This window comes from Dipodomys merriami, unplaced genomic scaffold, assembly GCF_024711535.1.
Source record: "Dipodomys merriami isolate MVZ:Mamm:240054 unplaced genomic scaffold, mDipMer1.0.p SCAF_15, whole genome shotgun sequence".
In the NCBI taxonomy this organism is placed as follows: Eukaryota; Metazoa; Chordata; class Mammalia; order Rodentia; family Heteromyidae; genus Dipodomys; species Dipodomys merriami.
Window position 1 is genome coordinate 32847949 of NW_027202826.1, and position 14484 is coordinate 32862432.

The 14484-nt window shown below is 45.3% G+C and overlaps 1 protein-coding gene across 2 annotated transcripts in view; it reads right to left on the minus strand.

The window, feature by feature from the left end:
- The window catches only part of Trpc3 (transient receptor potential cation channel subfamily C member 3), a 70503-nt gene extending 56296 nt beyond the window's left edge, over nt 1–14207 (minus strand). For both annotated transcript variants that reach the window (XM_070022543.1, XM_070022542.1), the window contains exon 1: nt 13967–14207. In XM_070022543.1, the coding sequence (XP_069878644.1) occupies nt 13967–14145 (179 nt within the window). In that variant the 5' untranslated portion in view covers nt 14146–14207. The remainder of the gene's footprint in view (nt 1–13966) is intronic.
- Between the last annotated feature and the right edge of the window lie 277 nt (nt 14208–14484).

A 14484-nucleotide genomic window follows, 5' to 3' on the forward strand; every position in this document is an offset into this window, starting at 1 on the left:
AGCTACTCAAGAAGCTGAGATACGAGCATTGCAGTTTAAAGCCAGCCTGAATAGGAAAGCCCGTCAGACTCTTATTTCCAGTTAGCCACCTATAAGTAGAGATGTGGCTCAAAGTGGTAGAGCACTAGCCTAAGCAAAAAAGCTCAGGGATAGTGCCCAGGCCAAGTTCAAGCCCCACACCTGACCCACAACAACAACAAACAAACAAACACACTTGTTGATTGATACTATCCCTGAATCGAAGACTTCATAGGCATGCTAAGTAACTACCTAAAGGTCCCTAAAGGCCAAGAACTAGAAAAATAGAGCTCGAGGTTGTCTTCCATTCTTGCTCTACTCTCTCATGCTATCACCGGGGAATAAAGAAACAGGAGGTTGCAAAGCAAAATATTATTAAATTATATACTGAGCTGTGTGTTGGAATGTGTGGATGCTCTAAAGAACAGCTTCTAAGCCGGGCGCTGGTGGCTCACACCTGTAATCCTAGCTACTCAGGAGGCTGAGATCTAAGGATCGCCGTTCAAAGTCAGCCCGGGCAGGAAAGATTGTGAGACTCCTATCTCCAATAAACTACCAGAAAACTGGAAGTGGCACTGTAGCTCAAATGGTAGAGCGCTTGCCTTGAGCTGAAGAGCTGAGGGACAGCACCCAGGCCCAGAGTTCAAGCCCCACGACTGACCAAAAAAAAAAAAAAAAAAGAAGAACAGCTTCTAAAATGGCTCTTTGGATTGAATCCCAAGCTCCTTAGCAACTTCTTCTACAATGTTGTAAAAGAAGTTGCCTTGTAAAAGAAGTTGCCTCAAATTCCTTATTGCATCAGGGTAAATAATTTAGCAACTACTCAGCGTATGGAGCAAGCAAGTGAAGTACTATTACCATTGATGTCAGTCAAAGCCATGATAACAGCACTCACAATTTGTTGACTGGACAGTTCACTACCCTGAAGAAAGGGGCTGTGCCAAGTGGCAAGGGTCCAGTCAGTCCTGTTGTAAAGGGTGAGAACAGAAGGAGCCACAAAAGATCAGGAATGAAATGCAAAAAACAAATACACACACAAAATGTATTTTGAGAGCCAGCACCATATTAGCTGTGGTTCTGGAGATGGTGATAATTGAAAGGGTAATGAGCCTGAGAGGTAGCAGGTATTAATAGAGAACAAGAAAGCAGAGAGAAGTCAAAAAATAGAAAGCCCCCAGATTCCCCTGGCAGGAAGACAACTGTCAGTCATAGTCAAGGTGTCTGGAGACATCTGACATAGATACATACACTATGCCTGCATGTGTACAATGGAAGGAAGACGGGAAGGTGATAAACAGCTACATTATGCCATCAAAATCACTTATTTTGAAAATCTGTTATGACAGGTATTTATGAAAGGGATTGGGGGCCACTCTGAACTTTAGCAGACCTTCTCCCAGTGCTCAAGCACAAAGCTAGAAGAAACAGCTGTCAGTTCATCACTGAGTATAGAAGGTTCTAGCTCACATCATACTACTTCCTATAACATCATGGCATAATTACTACCGAAAGAATCAAACCAAAAAGACCAGACACTCCAATCAAGAAAGAGCAAGACACAGAATTCCTTTCTAAAGATTCCTGTGCCACAAACAAATAAAATGTTGGTATTCCAACACTTACAGGGCTGGTAATGAAGTCCCTGAGAGTTTTTGTTGGCCAGTGTCATATTCAGGATGATTTGTAAAGCTATTAGATACATGTTAATTTTGGTATTTGAACTCTAGGAGGGACAAGAGATCTATGGGTCTCCTCCTTTCTTCACAATGTCTTCAACCTTTCTAGGAAAACATAAATGCCTCTTTACCAGACTTGGCAGTTACTAATGTAACCAGAAAAGCAAATGGATAATGAGCAGTGGTTTGCTCCCTGTAAAATCCCACTTGGAGCAGAGGTGAGGACTCCCAGTTAGTGTCTTGATACTTCTTCTTAAATGTATGTGGGTAGGAAATAGCAAGCAAATGCCTTCTAGAACTTCGATATTTATGCTTGCAAGGATTGTATTTTGTGTCTGACTCCATTAAGCCAACTTTTGTATTCCTTCACATCTGTCAGTTTTCATATTTGTCTCTTCAAGGATACATTCACGTCCTTAGGAATGGAAAAGGCTTCTCTTTATCCAAATACATATGGCTTTTAGTACAGGGAGAAAGGATGCACAGATGTGCCTACATTAATCCCTAAGAAACAGACAATGTGGCCATACACAGGTAGCTTCCTGTAATCCTAGCTGCTTAGGCTGAGCTCTAAGGATGTGGTTCAAAGACATCCTAGGCAGGAAGGTCTATGAGATTCTTTTCTCTAATTAAACTCTAAAAAGCTAGAGCAGAAAGCTTTTGCTCAAGAAGTAGAGCACTAGCCTTGAGGATAAAATCTCAGGGGCAGTGCCCAGGCTCTGAGTTCAAGCCCCAGAACCAGCACACATACACAAAAAAATTATAACCTCTACTATTAATTGTCAATTACTAATTAAGCCTATCTTGTAAAGTAGTTCACTTTCACAACGTTTTCTAAAACTAACCTCTCTTACTTCAGGAAAATTACAAGAATGACTTTAAAAGTCATATAATCTCATGCCTGTAATACTACTCAGGAGGCTGAGATCTAAGGATTGTGGTTTATAGTCATCCCAGGCAGAAAAGTCTTTGTGAGACTCTTATCTCCAATAAACCACTCAAAAACCAGAAATGGAGCTGTGGCTCAAGTGGTAGCCTTGAGCACAAAGAGGCTCAGCGACAGTGTTTAGGCCCTGAGTTCAAGCCCTACAACCAACAACAACAACAAAAAATGTCATATAAGTTCAGTCCATAATTGAGTAAGGACTCAAGACAAAATAAACTCAGGTAACTTAAAAAAAAAACTTGTACCGACTCAAGACAGTTTCATATTTGGATACTTAAGTATACTAATTACCATCAATTATATATACATATTTAACTCAAATGCTATTAGAAGCAGAGTAGTTTTCCATCCTTATCAGCTGTCTGAGGTTTTCAAACTTCATCCCCAGCTCTCCACATTTTAGTATGGTATTCACGTGCATCAGTTTTATCTGACAAAATGTAAGTTGCAAAACTGGAATAGAAAATCAGCATGTCAAGCTCTTTCCTTAATGGGTCATACATTTATAGGCATTTAAATCTCTTTTTTTTTTAAAAAAAAAAAAAGGGTCTAGGATCAAATATATGTTATCCTCTATTATTTGAATAGTGTAAAAAAAATAGAGAGTTTTTTTTAAATAAGAGAGCTTTTGACTAGATAATTGTAGGCAGATCTCCCTGCCCCAGATGCTAAATTAAAGGCCACGTGCCAGGCAAGGCAAATTATTCTCACCATGTCACTGCTGGACTCTTATGAACAAGTGTGAAGTCAGCCATCTCACATCTACAACTCAGACCCTTTGAGTCCGGCCAGATTCCTGCTGTGTTCATGCAGGATTACGGGTCCAAGCCACTAAGCTGGCTCCCCAGACAGAGCACAGTTCAGGGGAGTGTGAGAGGTAAGACCTCTGACCAAGCAGAGCAGCCCCTCTGCTTAGAAGACTGCTGCTGGGTCGCTCTTGTTACTTGAACATGACCTGGAAGAGGTTACTTCACTATGGAGCTAGGTCATCTCACTATGTGCCTTCCAACCCATGGCATAAGCAATTCTCTTCTTGCATTTCCCATAGTAAGAATTTTTGGAATGGTGTAGACAAAGAAAAAGCCTAGAAGTTAGGAAGGACGGGGGGCGGGGTGTGAAGGGAGATGAGGAGAGAAGAAGAGGAGGAAAGAATGTAAACAATAGCTCTAATATTACTATATATTGTCAGAGGATTGGAAGGGAAAGGAGGGGAAGAGAGACAGGAGATAGGTTGGCTATCCTATATTAATGAAAAAAATCCTTTAAATCTTTCAAATTCTATCTGAGTCTTCAGATGACCCAATCCTAGACTGAAATCCCCTCACCTCTGATATTAAGAAAGGAGATAAAAAAAAAAAAAAACAATGTTCGACAAGAAATGTACTCATTACCTTACTCATCTAACTGTAACCCCTCTCTACAGCATCTTTACAATAAAATAAAATAAAAAAAAAGAGATAGTTATAAGGGCTATTTGACAGGGCATCACTTGTGCTTTGAAATAGCCTTGCCTTCTCATTCCTATTCTAGTCCTCCGATTTACCTTACAAATGTTCTCCAGTTGATTGGCCATCAGCATTCCAATTGCTGTGACACTTAATTGGATCTCAATAATAGATTAATTAATACTAATTAATAGTTTCCCATGTGGTTCTTCTCACGGGTAAGTGCATTTTAAGATTTCTTGGAGCCAGGTACCTGTGGCTCATGCCTATAATCCTAGCTACTCAAGAGGCAGAGATCTGAGGATCGATGTTCAAAGCCAGCCCAGATAGGAAAGTCTGTGAGACTCTTATCTCCAATTAACCACCAGAAAAACCAGAGTGGAGCTGTAGCTCAAATGTAGAGTTAGCCTTGAGTACAAAAGCTCCAGGACAGTGCCCAGGAGCTGAGTTCAAGCCCCAAGACTGGAAAACAAAAAGGATTTCCTGGAAGAAGAGGAAAACTGCTTAATCCCAAGGAGGTCATGGGGAAAAGGACATAGCCCTGGTGATCTGGAGCTTTCTGATGACCTGGAGCTGCTATGGATTCAAAATCGACCTTCAGGTCTGTTCTGATCTCTCTCTTCCCCCACTTTCTCTTTATCTCAATCTCTCTTTGTGATGGACCTGAGACTTAAACTTAGGGGTCCTGGGTACTGTTCCTGAGCTTTTGTGCTCTTGGCTAGTACTCTACCACTTGAGCCACAACTCCTCTTCTTGCTTTTTGCTGGTTAACTGAAGATGATAGTCTCATGAACTTGCTTGTCTGGGCTGTCTTTGAACTTTGATCCTCAGATCTCAGCCTCTTGAGCAGCTAGAATTATAGGTATGAGCCACCAGAGTCCAGCTAGCTTCAGTTTCTTAATCTATCAAATAAGATGCAGGACTTGATGAACACTTTCCAACTCAAAACATCATATTGTTCTTCGAAATATCCTGCATTCATCAACTGTAAAAGTGTAGTAGTAAGATAATGATACATGGGGATTTCAGATGACATCACACTGTCAATTATGATCTATTCTATAAGGGCAGTTATGAGTGAGAACACCCTTTCTTTTTGCATTCTCTGTCCTGTTAAAAAATATTATAATCACTTGCACTTAAGTAAACAAAACACAATCACCAGAATGCTTAGTTTCAAGATAATGGAATAAAAGCTTTTCTCATCCTTTCTTCTCTCTGTTTTCCCTTTCCCCTATGGACAAAAACAGAACAAAGAATAACAACACAACTTCCATGAAAGCTAGAGACCTTTGTTATCACCAGGCCACAAAACCCTAAGAACAGCAAGGAGCTGAATGAGAAGAGCAGCAAGTCATCTACAGGAAGAAAGGAAATTCAAGTTCCTGTAAGAGGAATCATATGATTCACTGTGATCAAAAAAATGCCAGAGGGGATTCGGAAAAAAACGAGGCCAAAGAAAATTCTAGAGGAGAATTCTAGAAAGTAGAGAGGAGGCTAGGGCCCAATGTGATGAAATGGTTAAACATCTATTTAAGGGATAAGTAGAAATCCTCCCCCTGGTATCTCTACTCTCCAACTGATGTTATGAAAGGATAACCCTGGAGGAGAGATAGGATGTAGGATTTCTGAAGACACACAAACAGAAATGGTATAGAGTGGGGATACCAGACCCATGGGAAACTTAGGGTTCAGAGCCTGGGGGGATGGGCTCTGTCCCCTTCTACAATACCAACGGCCAGTTTTGTTATTTTCTAAATCCATCCTCCCACAAACTAACATATATCTGAACTAAGATAAAATGCTACAGAAAAAGGATACTTTGAGATAAGAAAGAACTCTTCCGCATTAAATTTTTATTTTCATTAATTTGTGTATTTCTTTTTGCTGGATCCTGGGTCTTGAACTCTGGGCCTGAGTGCTATCACTGAGCTTTTGTGCTCAGGGCTGGTCTCTACCACCTGAAACACAGCTCCACTTCCTGCTATTTTTTTTCAGTTTACTGGAGATAAAAGTCTCACATACTTTCCTGCCTGGGTTGGCTTTGAACTGTAATCCTCAGATCTTAACTTCTGAAGTACCTAGTTATAGGCATGAGCCATTGGCACCTGGCAAATATTAAAAATCAATAGCTAGCTCTGTTTCAAAGCACCAGCTTAGCATTGGAAGGCCCTAGGTTTACTCATTAGTACTCACATACACTACCTATTATAGATGTGAATGTGTGTGTATGTGTGTGTGTGTGTGTGTGTGATGGTTAAAGTGAAAAATAATCAATAAAAGAGTTGGATATAAAAGTCAAACAAATATTCCATAAAGAAGATAAAAGCTAAGTATTGAAAAAACAGAAGAGGATTGGTCTAGAAAACACAATATCCAAATAATAGGAATTTTGGAAAGAGAAAGAGAGAGGACCAAGAACAGTGGTAAGGAAATAATGCAATGAATAACACAAGAAAACTTCAGAACAGAAGGGCATAAACTCCAGACTGAAAGAGTTAATCAGGTGACAGAAAAACAAATAAGCCATACCAAGGCATATACTCAAAAGAGTAGTGGCAAGGCAATGCTAACAGGTTCCTACTACATGTAAGCTGGATGCTAGTAGCTCACGCCTGTAATCCTAGCTATTCAGGACGCTGAGATCTGAGCATCATGGTTTGAAGCCAGCACTAGCAGGAAAGTCCAATAAACTACCAGAAAACCAGAAATGGAGCTGTAGCTCAAAGTGGTAGAGTGCTAGCCATAAGTAGAAAAGCTCAGGGACAGTGCCCAGGTGCTGAGTTCAAACCCCAGGAGAGTCACAAAAAAAAGAAAGAAAATAAAAAAAGAGAAAAGACATGTAGGCATATTATCTTACTTGGTTTAGCAGGAGTAATCATTATATTAATGGTTGCATGGTTGCAATGAAACCTAAGTTGCAATAATGAAGACCTAAGTAACATACTGCAGAAGAAAAGGCAAGAAACAAAAATGGATGTAAGGAAAAAACTCTCACTGGAGTTTTAATAAGACAATATATGAAGGAGTTGAAATTGGAGTCAGTTGGGCACTCGTGGCTCATGCTTGTAATCCTAGCTACTCAGGAGACTGAGATCTGAGGATCATGATTCAAAGCCAGTCCAGGCAGGAAAGTCTGTGAGACTCTTATCTCCAATTAAGCACCAAGTGGGGAAAAAAGCGAGAAATGGAGCTACGTATGGCTCAAATGGTACAGTGCTAGCATTGCGCAAACAAGGTCAGATACAGTGCCTAGGCCCTGAGTTCAAGCCCCAGGACTGGCAGACAAAAAGAAGAGAATATAGAATGAAATATAGTGGACCAGAAGAAAAGAAGATGGATCCAGGGAATGGCTGGCAATTGCCAATTTTATAACCCTTCTAGTTGTATCTAACTTTCAAGTTATAGTCATCTATCACTTTGATATTATATCAAGTAATTTAAAACAAACCAATAAAAAATGACAACAATATATTATAACTAGTGAAATTGCCATTGCAGGGCGAACATGGTAAGGTAACAAAAAAATTCATATTACTCAAAAACCTTAGTCCAAGGCCATGCTGCTCTCCCCTTACACTTAACACACACTTAAACACTTAAAACACACCCACATTTCCTCCTCAGAGCCTAAGTTCCTGTCCCTGGACATTCAACAGTCACTTTGAGGACAAATCCTCCAGAGGTGCGAAGGAGATATTTCCAATCTGATGCCCAGACGGATGGACAGACAAACGGGTGTGTGCACACACATACACACCTATACACATACCCCGTTATTCTTTTTTTTTTTTTTTTGCCACTCCTGGGGCTTGAACTCAGGGCCTGGACACTGTCCCTGAGCTTCTTTTGCTCAATGCTAGCACTCTACCACTTGAGCCATAGCGCCATTTCTGGCTTTTTCTGTTTATGTGATACAGAGGAATTGAACCCAGAGCTACATGCATTCAAGGCAAGCACTCTACCACTAAGCCACATTCCCAGCACAACACCCCACTATTCGTAAGCTTATGGCTAGACCAAGTCAAGACTGAGAAACTCACACAAGGCCAACAACCCCAGAAACATGTTCCAGTAAATATTGGGGGCTTTCCAGCACTTTGAGACTTCCATATATTTGGCTTCCATTTTATATGCTCTGAGCATCAGCAGCTCTGGTACTAATTTACTGAACATCTCTTAGAAAACCACATTCCCTCTCTGGGTATTAATTTCCTCAATTGTCAAATCATGATAGTGGCAAACCCTCACAAGGGAAGCATGATGTAATTTAGCGTGTGCAAATGGTGGCAGGAAGTGCACAGAGAGACTTCACCACTCGAACAGTCAACAGCTTGGGCCAGCATTTTCTCTGAAGAGAAAAGCTAATGGAGAGTTGTCTGTTCTAGAAGTCATATGGTAAAGAATACATGACATCACACACAAATGTTAACTCATGCAAGGGTTGAATCTCCTGATGAAAGGAAGCCCACTCACTTCCTAAACTTGCTTGAGGTTTAGCCAACGGAATACCAATGCTTCCCTTTTTCTCGAAACTCTTCTGTGTTCATACCACTCTTCCCCTCTTCTATTTCCCTCACAAAACTAGCTTAGGGGCCTGGTGTAATGCACCAGTCCTATGGAGGCAAAGATGAGGGGATCAAGGTTCCAGGCCAGCCCAGGCAGGCAAGTTTAAGAGGCATCATCTCAAGCAAAAGCTTGGTGCAGTAGTGCACATCTGTTAGCCTGGCTACAGGGGAATCACAGTAATTGGGCAAAAAGGGACTGGAGGTGTGGCTCAAGTGGTAGAGCACCCACCTAGCAAGCTTGAGACCCTGAGTTCAATCCTTAGTACCAACAATAAGTAGATAAAAATGGATGATAGATGATAGAATAGATGATGGATAGATGGAAGATAGATAGAAGATAGATAGTAGATGGAAGGTTGGTAGATGCAAGAATAGATAGGACAGATGATAGATACAAAGATAGAAAATAGATGCTAGATAGTAGATGAAAGATAGGGAGGTAGATGGATAGACATAGATGGATAGATGATAGATAGCAGATAAATAGATGGATTGAAGCTAGGTATGGAGGTACATAGAATAGATGGAATTTTAAAGACCCGACAAAGCTTTTCTGGATATTCTCACATGAGCACACAACTCTAGCAATTCCCAGCCCACAGTGAACTCTCAAATTCTCCTGGGCTCTTCATCTTCCCATCTGGTTGTGCAATACCTCTATTAGATTTATCTGGAAAAAAGAAATCAGATCCCTTTCATGGTTCTTTTCTTCTCAGCAATGACACCCACCATCTTAATTATCCAGGTCAAAACCAGCCAATCATCTCCAACCCAGCTTCTCTTCCTTCCCTTCATGGAGGGTAGGGAAAAATCCCATAGATTGCTTTTGTACTTTCTTTCCCCAATTTTTTATGCCACTGACATTGTGATTCAGTAGAGGCTTACGTCAGCCTGGACATCCAAACATTCCTGTACATCCTGTCAGTTGCTCCCACATCAGCCTGCACTCAGAGTTCCTCCCATCAAACCACAGCGACTTACGACAATCAGGGGTGCCTACTGCCACATCTGGGTAGAATGAACCTCTCCACATTAATTCTCCCAAATGGCATACTCAGTTAATAGTCCAGAGGCAGGCCAGATATTTTGTGGAGAAAGAGAGAGCGAGAGAGAGAGACAGACAGACAGACAGACAGACACAGAGAGGGAGCACACACGCGAGAGTCAGAGAGGGGTACTTGAATTAATTACACATCCTGTCTCTGCCTTTTATCCCATCAATCCTTCAAGGTCTACAAGGTTTCTTTAATTTCTACAAGCTAACACCTCTCTCTCCTTTGAGTCTTAATAGCTCTGTCCTCTGTGTGTGTGTGTGTGTGTGTGCGCGCGCGCGCGCACGCGCGCACACGTATGCACGTGTGCATGTGCATGTGTGCATGCGCCAGTACTAGGGCTTGAACTCAGGGTCTGGGGGCTGTCCCTTAATATTTTTATTCAAGGCTGATGTTCTACCCCTTGAACCACAGATTCACTTCTGGTTTTTTGGTTGGTAATTGCAGATAAAAGTCTCATGATCTTTCCTGCCTGGGCTGGCTTCAAATCACAATCCTCAGATCTCAGGCCTCCTGGGAAGTAGAATTATAGTAGTGAGCCACCAGTACCTGGCTTCCCTCTCTCCTTTGATTCTTCATAGCTCTTTCTTGTGTATATGTGTGTGCACGTATGTATGTATGTGTATGCATGTGTGTGTGCATCACTACTAGTGCTTGAAGTCAGGGCTTGGGCATTGTCCCTTAGCTTTGTTTGCTCAAGGATGGTGTTTTACCACTTGAGCCACACAACCCCCCTTTGGGATTTTTTGCTGATTTTGAAGAGTCTCATAGACTTTTCTGCCCAGGCTGGTTTTGAACTGAGATCCTCAGGTCTCAGAGTCCTAAGTAGAAAAGATTATGGACATGAGCACTGGTGTCCAGCTTTCTTTCATAAAGTCCTTAGGCTTAGGGAAGTTAGGCTGCTGCACATTGCTCCAGAAATTATCTTTGATTTGAAGCTCACAAGAACAGCCTTCAAATACCTTTCGGAGCTCATCAGACACTTTCAATATTTGAAAAACTTAAAAAATATGGTAATCATTAATGACATTATTTGGCCCTACATTTGCAGACAATTGAAATAAAAAAATACTTGTCCAATGGTGAATCAGAATCTTATCAAAGAATAATTTCTTTTTTTCTTGGTGATACTGGGGTTTGAACTCAGAACTTCAGGCTTGCTTTGAAGGTGCTCTAGTACTTATATCATATTTCCAGACCTTTCTTGCTTTCGTTATTTAACAGTAGGGTCTTGTGTTTTTGCCTGGGGCAGACTTCAAGTGGAGCTTTCCTACCTAGTCTTCTCATTTAGCTTAGATTATATGTACATATCCCTGAGAAAAGCTTGTTGGTTGAGATGGGGTCTTGTTCATTTGTTTTGCCTATTCTAACATGGCATCTAAATCCTTTGATTTCTACCACCTAAGTAACGATTTTTTAAATTGTGTTAGTGACACAGCACATGGCCCTCTTCTTCTTAAAGCAGCCTAAAATCCCAAAGGGGAAAATGGAATGTGGGACAGAGAAATGAGCAGTATGATCTGAGGAGTTTGTTTGGTAGAAGTAAATTCTACCCTTAGCAACCTGTTGAATTCTAAATCCAGCTGTGCTGTCCAGCCTGCTGAAAACAACCCTGAATGCCAGATGGGGTTTCCTTGTCTGGGGCCACACTAATTCTGTTTTGCTGCATGTGCGCACGTACGTGCGTGTGTGTGTGTGTGTGTGTGTGTGTGTGTGTGTGTGTGTGTGTGTGTGTGTGTGTGTGTGTGTGTGTGTGTGTGTGTGTGTGTGTGTGTGTGTGTGTGTGTGTGTGTGTGTGTGTGTGTGTGTGTGTGTGTGTGTGTACTCAGTGCCTGGGCACTGTCCCTTAGCTTTTTTTTTTTTTTGGCCAGTCCTGGAGCTTGAACTCAGAGCCTGGGCACTGTCCTTGAGCCTCTCTGTGCTCAAGGCTACTGTTCTACCACTTGAGCCACAGTACTATTTCCAGCTCTTTCTGTTTATGCAGTACTGAGGAATTGAAGCCACGGCTTCATGCATGCTAGGCAAGCACTCTACCACTAATCCAACATTCCCAGCCCTGTCCCTTAGCTTTTACACTCTATACTAGTTCTCTACCATTTGAGTCACAGCTCTACTTCTGGCTTTGTGGTGGTTCATTGGAGAAGAGTCTCATGATCTTTCCTGCCTGGGCTGGCTTCTAACTGCAATCCTCAGATTTCAGCTTCCTGAATAGCTCGGATGACAGGTGTGAACCACCAGTGCCTGTTCTCTCACTCCTGTTCTCTTAAACAGTGAATAAAAAATAAATCCAACAACATGGATTTATTTACTAAACAGTAACCTTATGCTATTCCCTAGAAAAGGAATGACGCAGAGTTGGCCTTGGCTGTTCGTCTCGAGCTTTCCATTGTCTCTCCAAATAACAGGCCCAGAAGAAACATTTATTAAAATAAATCTCCTAAAATGACCACAGCATCTTCCTCCTGACCTTCCCCGTACAGGAGAAGCACAACACTAACCTGTTGAATTCTATAAAGTGAGTAGAGATGGCAAAAGTGCTCACCTGCAAAGCTACTATCATAGCCACCCCCAGGGCTTTGGGATACATGACCAACTCCCTGAGACAGCACCGAATTTCTGCTGAGTCCTACTTTCCCAGACAAGAATGTTCAAGAGGCTCATTCAGTTCAGACCTCAGGTAATAAAAGAAGAATTTCTAGGCGGGGCACCAGTGGCTCACTCCTATACTCCACAACTATTCAGGAGGCTGAGGGCTAAGATCTAAGGATCAAGGTTCAAAGCCAGCCTGGGCAGGGACATCTGAATCTCTCTTAAAGCTAGTTAACCAATAGAAAGTCACAAGGGGAGGTGTGGCTCAAGTAGTAGAGCACCGGCCTCGAGCCCAAAAGCTAAGGACCAGTGGCTAGGCTCTGAGTTCAAGCGCCAGGGACACACACACACACACACACACACACACACACACACACACACACACACACACACACACACACACACACACACACACACACACACATTTTAACGGATCAATCTAATCAAAACCAATTTGGCAAGAAGAAAAATGGAGACTGTTTTTTGCTCATAGGGGAAGCCAGATGATATTCCACAGGGCAGCCCCCGGGCTGCATTTCCCGGATCCTCTCCAGACCTGCTTTTCTCCAGAGATAGCTAACGAGCCTCATCAGATTCTTCCCCAGGGGCCTGCTCCCCACACACTGATTTCTGGGTCTCCTGCGCTGAAGCCCTGCCTGGCGCGGGCACAGCCAAGGGCCACTGGAGCCCAGAGAGGCCGCCCCGAGGCCCCAGGCCCGGGCATGGCGGCTCTCGGGCGGCAGGGGGCACCGTGGAGCCTCGGTCGTGGGTGGGGGGTGGGGGGAGGGGGAGGGCCGCCACCGAGGGCCAAGTTCTCGGCTCAGAACCGGACATCAAACTGGGCAGGCCCGCGAAGGGGAGTTCCTCACGCCGTCACCGCGATCACCCCGAAATCTCCGCTTCTATAACTGACTACAATGGGAAGGCAGGAAAAGTTGCTTTCTCCATTGCGCCTCGGTGAATTTTTTTAAAAGGAAAAGAAGAGAAAAAAAGGAAGGAAAAACAAAGGAAAGGGAAGAAGAGAAAAGGGGGAAAAGGAAAAGGAGCAAGAGGAAAAAAGGGGGAAAGGAAAGGGGGAGGAAGAAAGAAAGAGGGAAAGGATAAGGAAAGGAAATAGAGGGAAAGGGGAAGAGGAAAAGGAAGCGGACCAGCCCCCGCCCCAGCAGCACCAAGTCCCAGGCAGCAACACCTTCTCCCAGCACCCTCTGTGGCTCAGTCGTCCCCAATCATGGAGAGGGTCCCCCAAAAGCCACGGCTCGCGCTCCGCGCCCTGCGTCCCCCCATTTCCCTGCCCGGTCCCCGATGGCCCAGGAGCATGGGGAGACTCAAGTTCCCAGGGCGCCTGGGAAAAGTTCGGGGTCCGGAGCGCCCGGGTCTGCGCGCACCTTCCCTCCCGCGTGGCAGTGGCGGGGCTTGGGGCGCACCCGGGTCTCCCTAGGGCGTCTTGGGGCCCCGGGATTCCCGGGGCGGCCAGCGGCGTGGACGTCTGTCCGTCAGGGTCCCCCGGTCCGCGCGCGCGGGCGCCCCGGCCCCCGCCCCGGGCGGCACGTTGCGGTCCCGCCAAGTCCTCCGCCGCACGGGGCGGCCCGCGGGTCCGGGGTTCGGGTCCCGCCCGGCGCTCCTCCCCGCCCCGCCCCGCCCCGGCGCGGCCCGCGGGCCGCCGGGTACTCACAGGTCGGGCCCGGGGCTGCGGGGCGGCGGCGGCGCGGGGCGCGGCTCCAGCCCCCCGTTGACGCCCCTCCAGCCGCGGCGGCGGCGCTGCGGCTCGGCCCCGCGCTCCTCGCCCTCCTCCCCGGGCGCGGGGAAGGTCACCCGCGCCGGCTCCCCGCCCCGCCTGACCTTGGTGGACATCGCGGTGCGGGGTGCGGCCGGGGCGCGGGGCTGCGGGGACCCGGCCGGGAGTCGGGGCGGCCCGGGGCGGGGACGCGGGCGGGCGCCGCGCAGCCCGCGATCCGGCGGTCAGGGGCGGGAGCCGCAGCCCGCGCCCGGCCGCCCCGCATCAAACCCAGGGAGCCGCCGGCTGTGGCCGCGGGGGGCAGCGCGGGGCGAGAGCTGGGGGCCGTGCGGGGGCCAGCGCCCGCCCCGAGCCGGTGTCGGGGCTCCGACAGCATCCCCGGCCAGGACAGCGGTGGTTACTCGAGCAGGGGAGGAGAGGAGGGAGGGGAGGAGGAGGGGAGCGGGGAGGGAAGC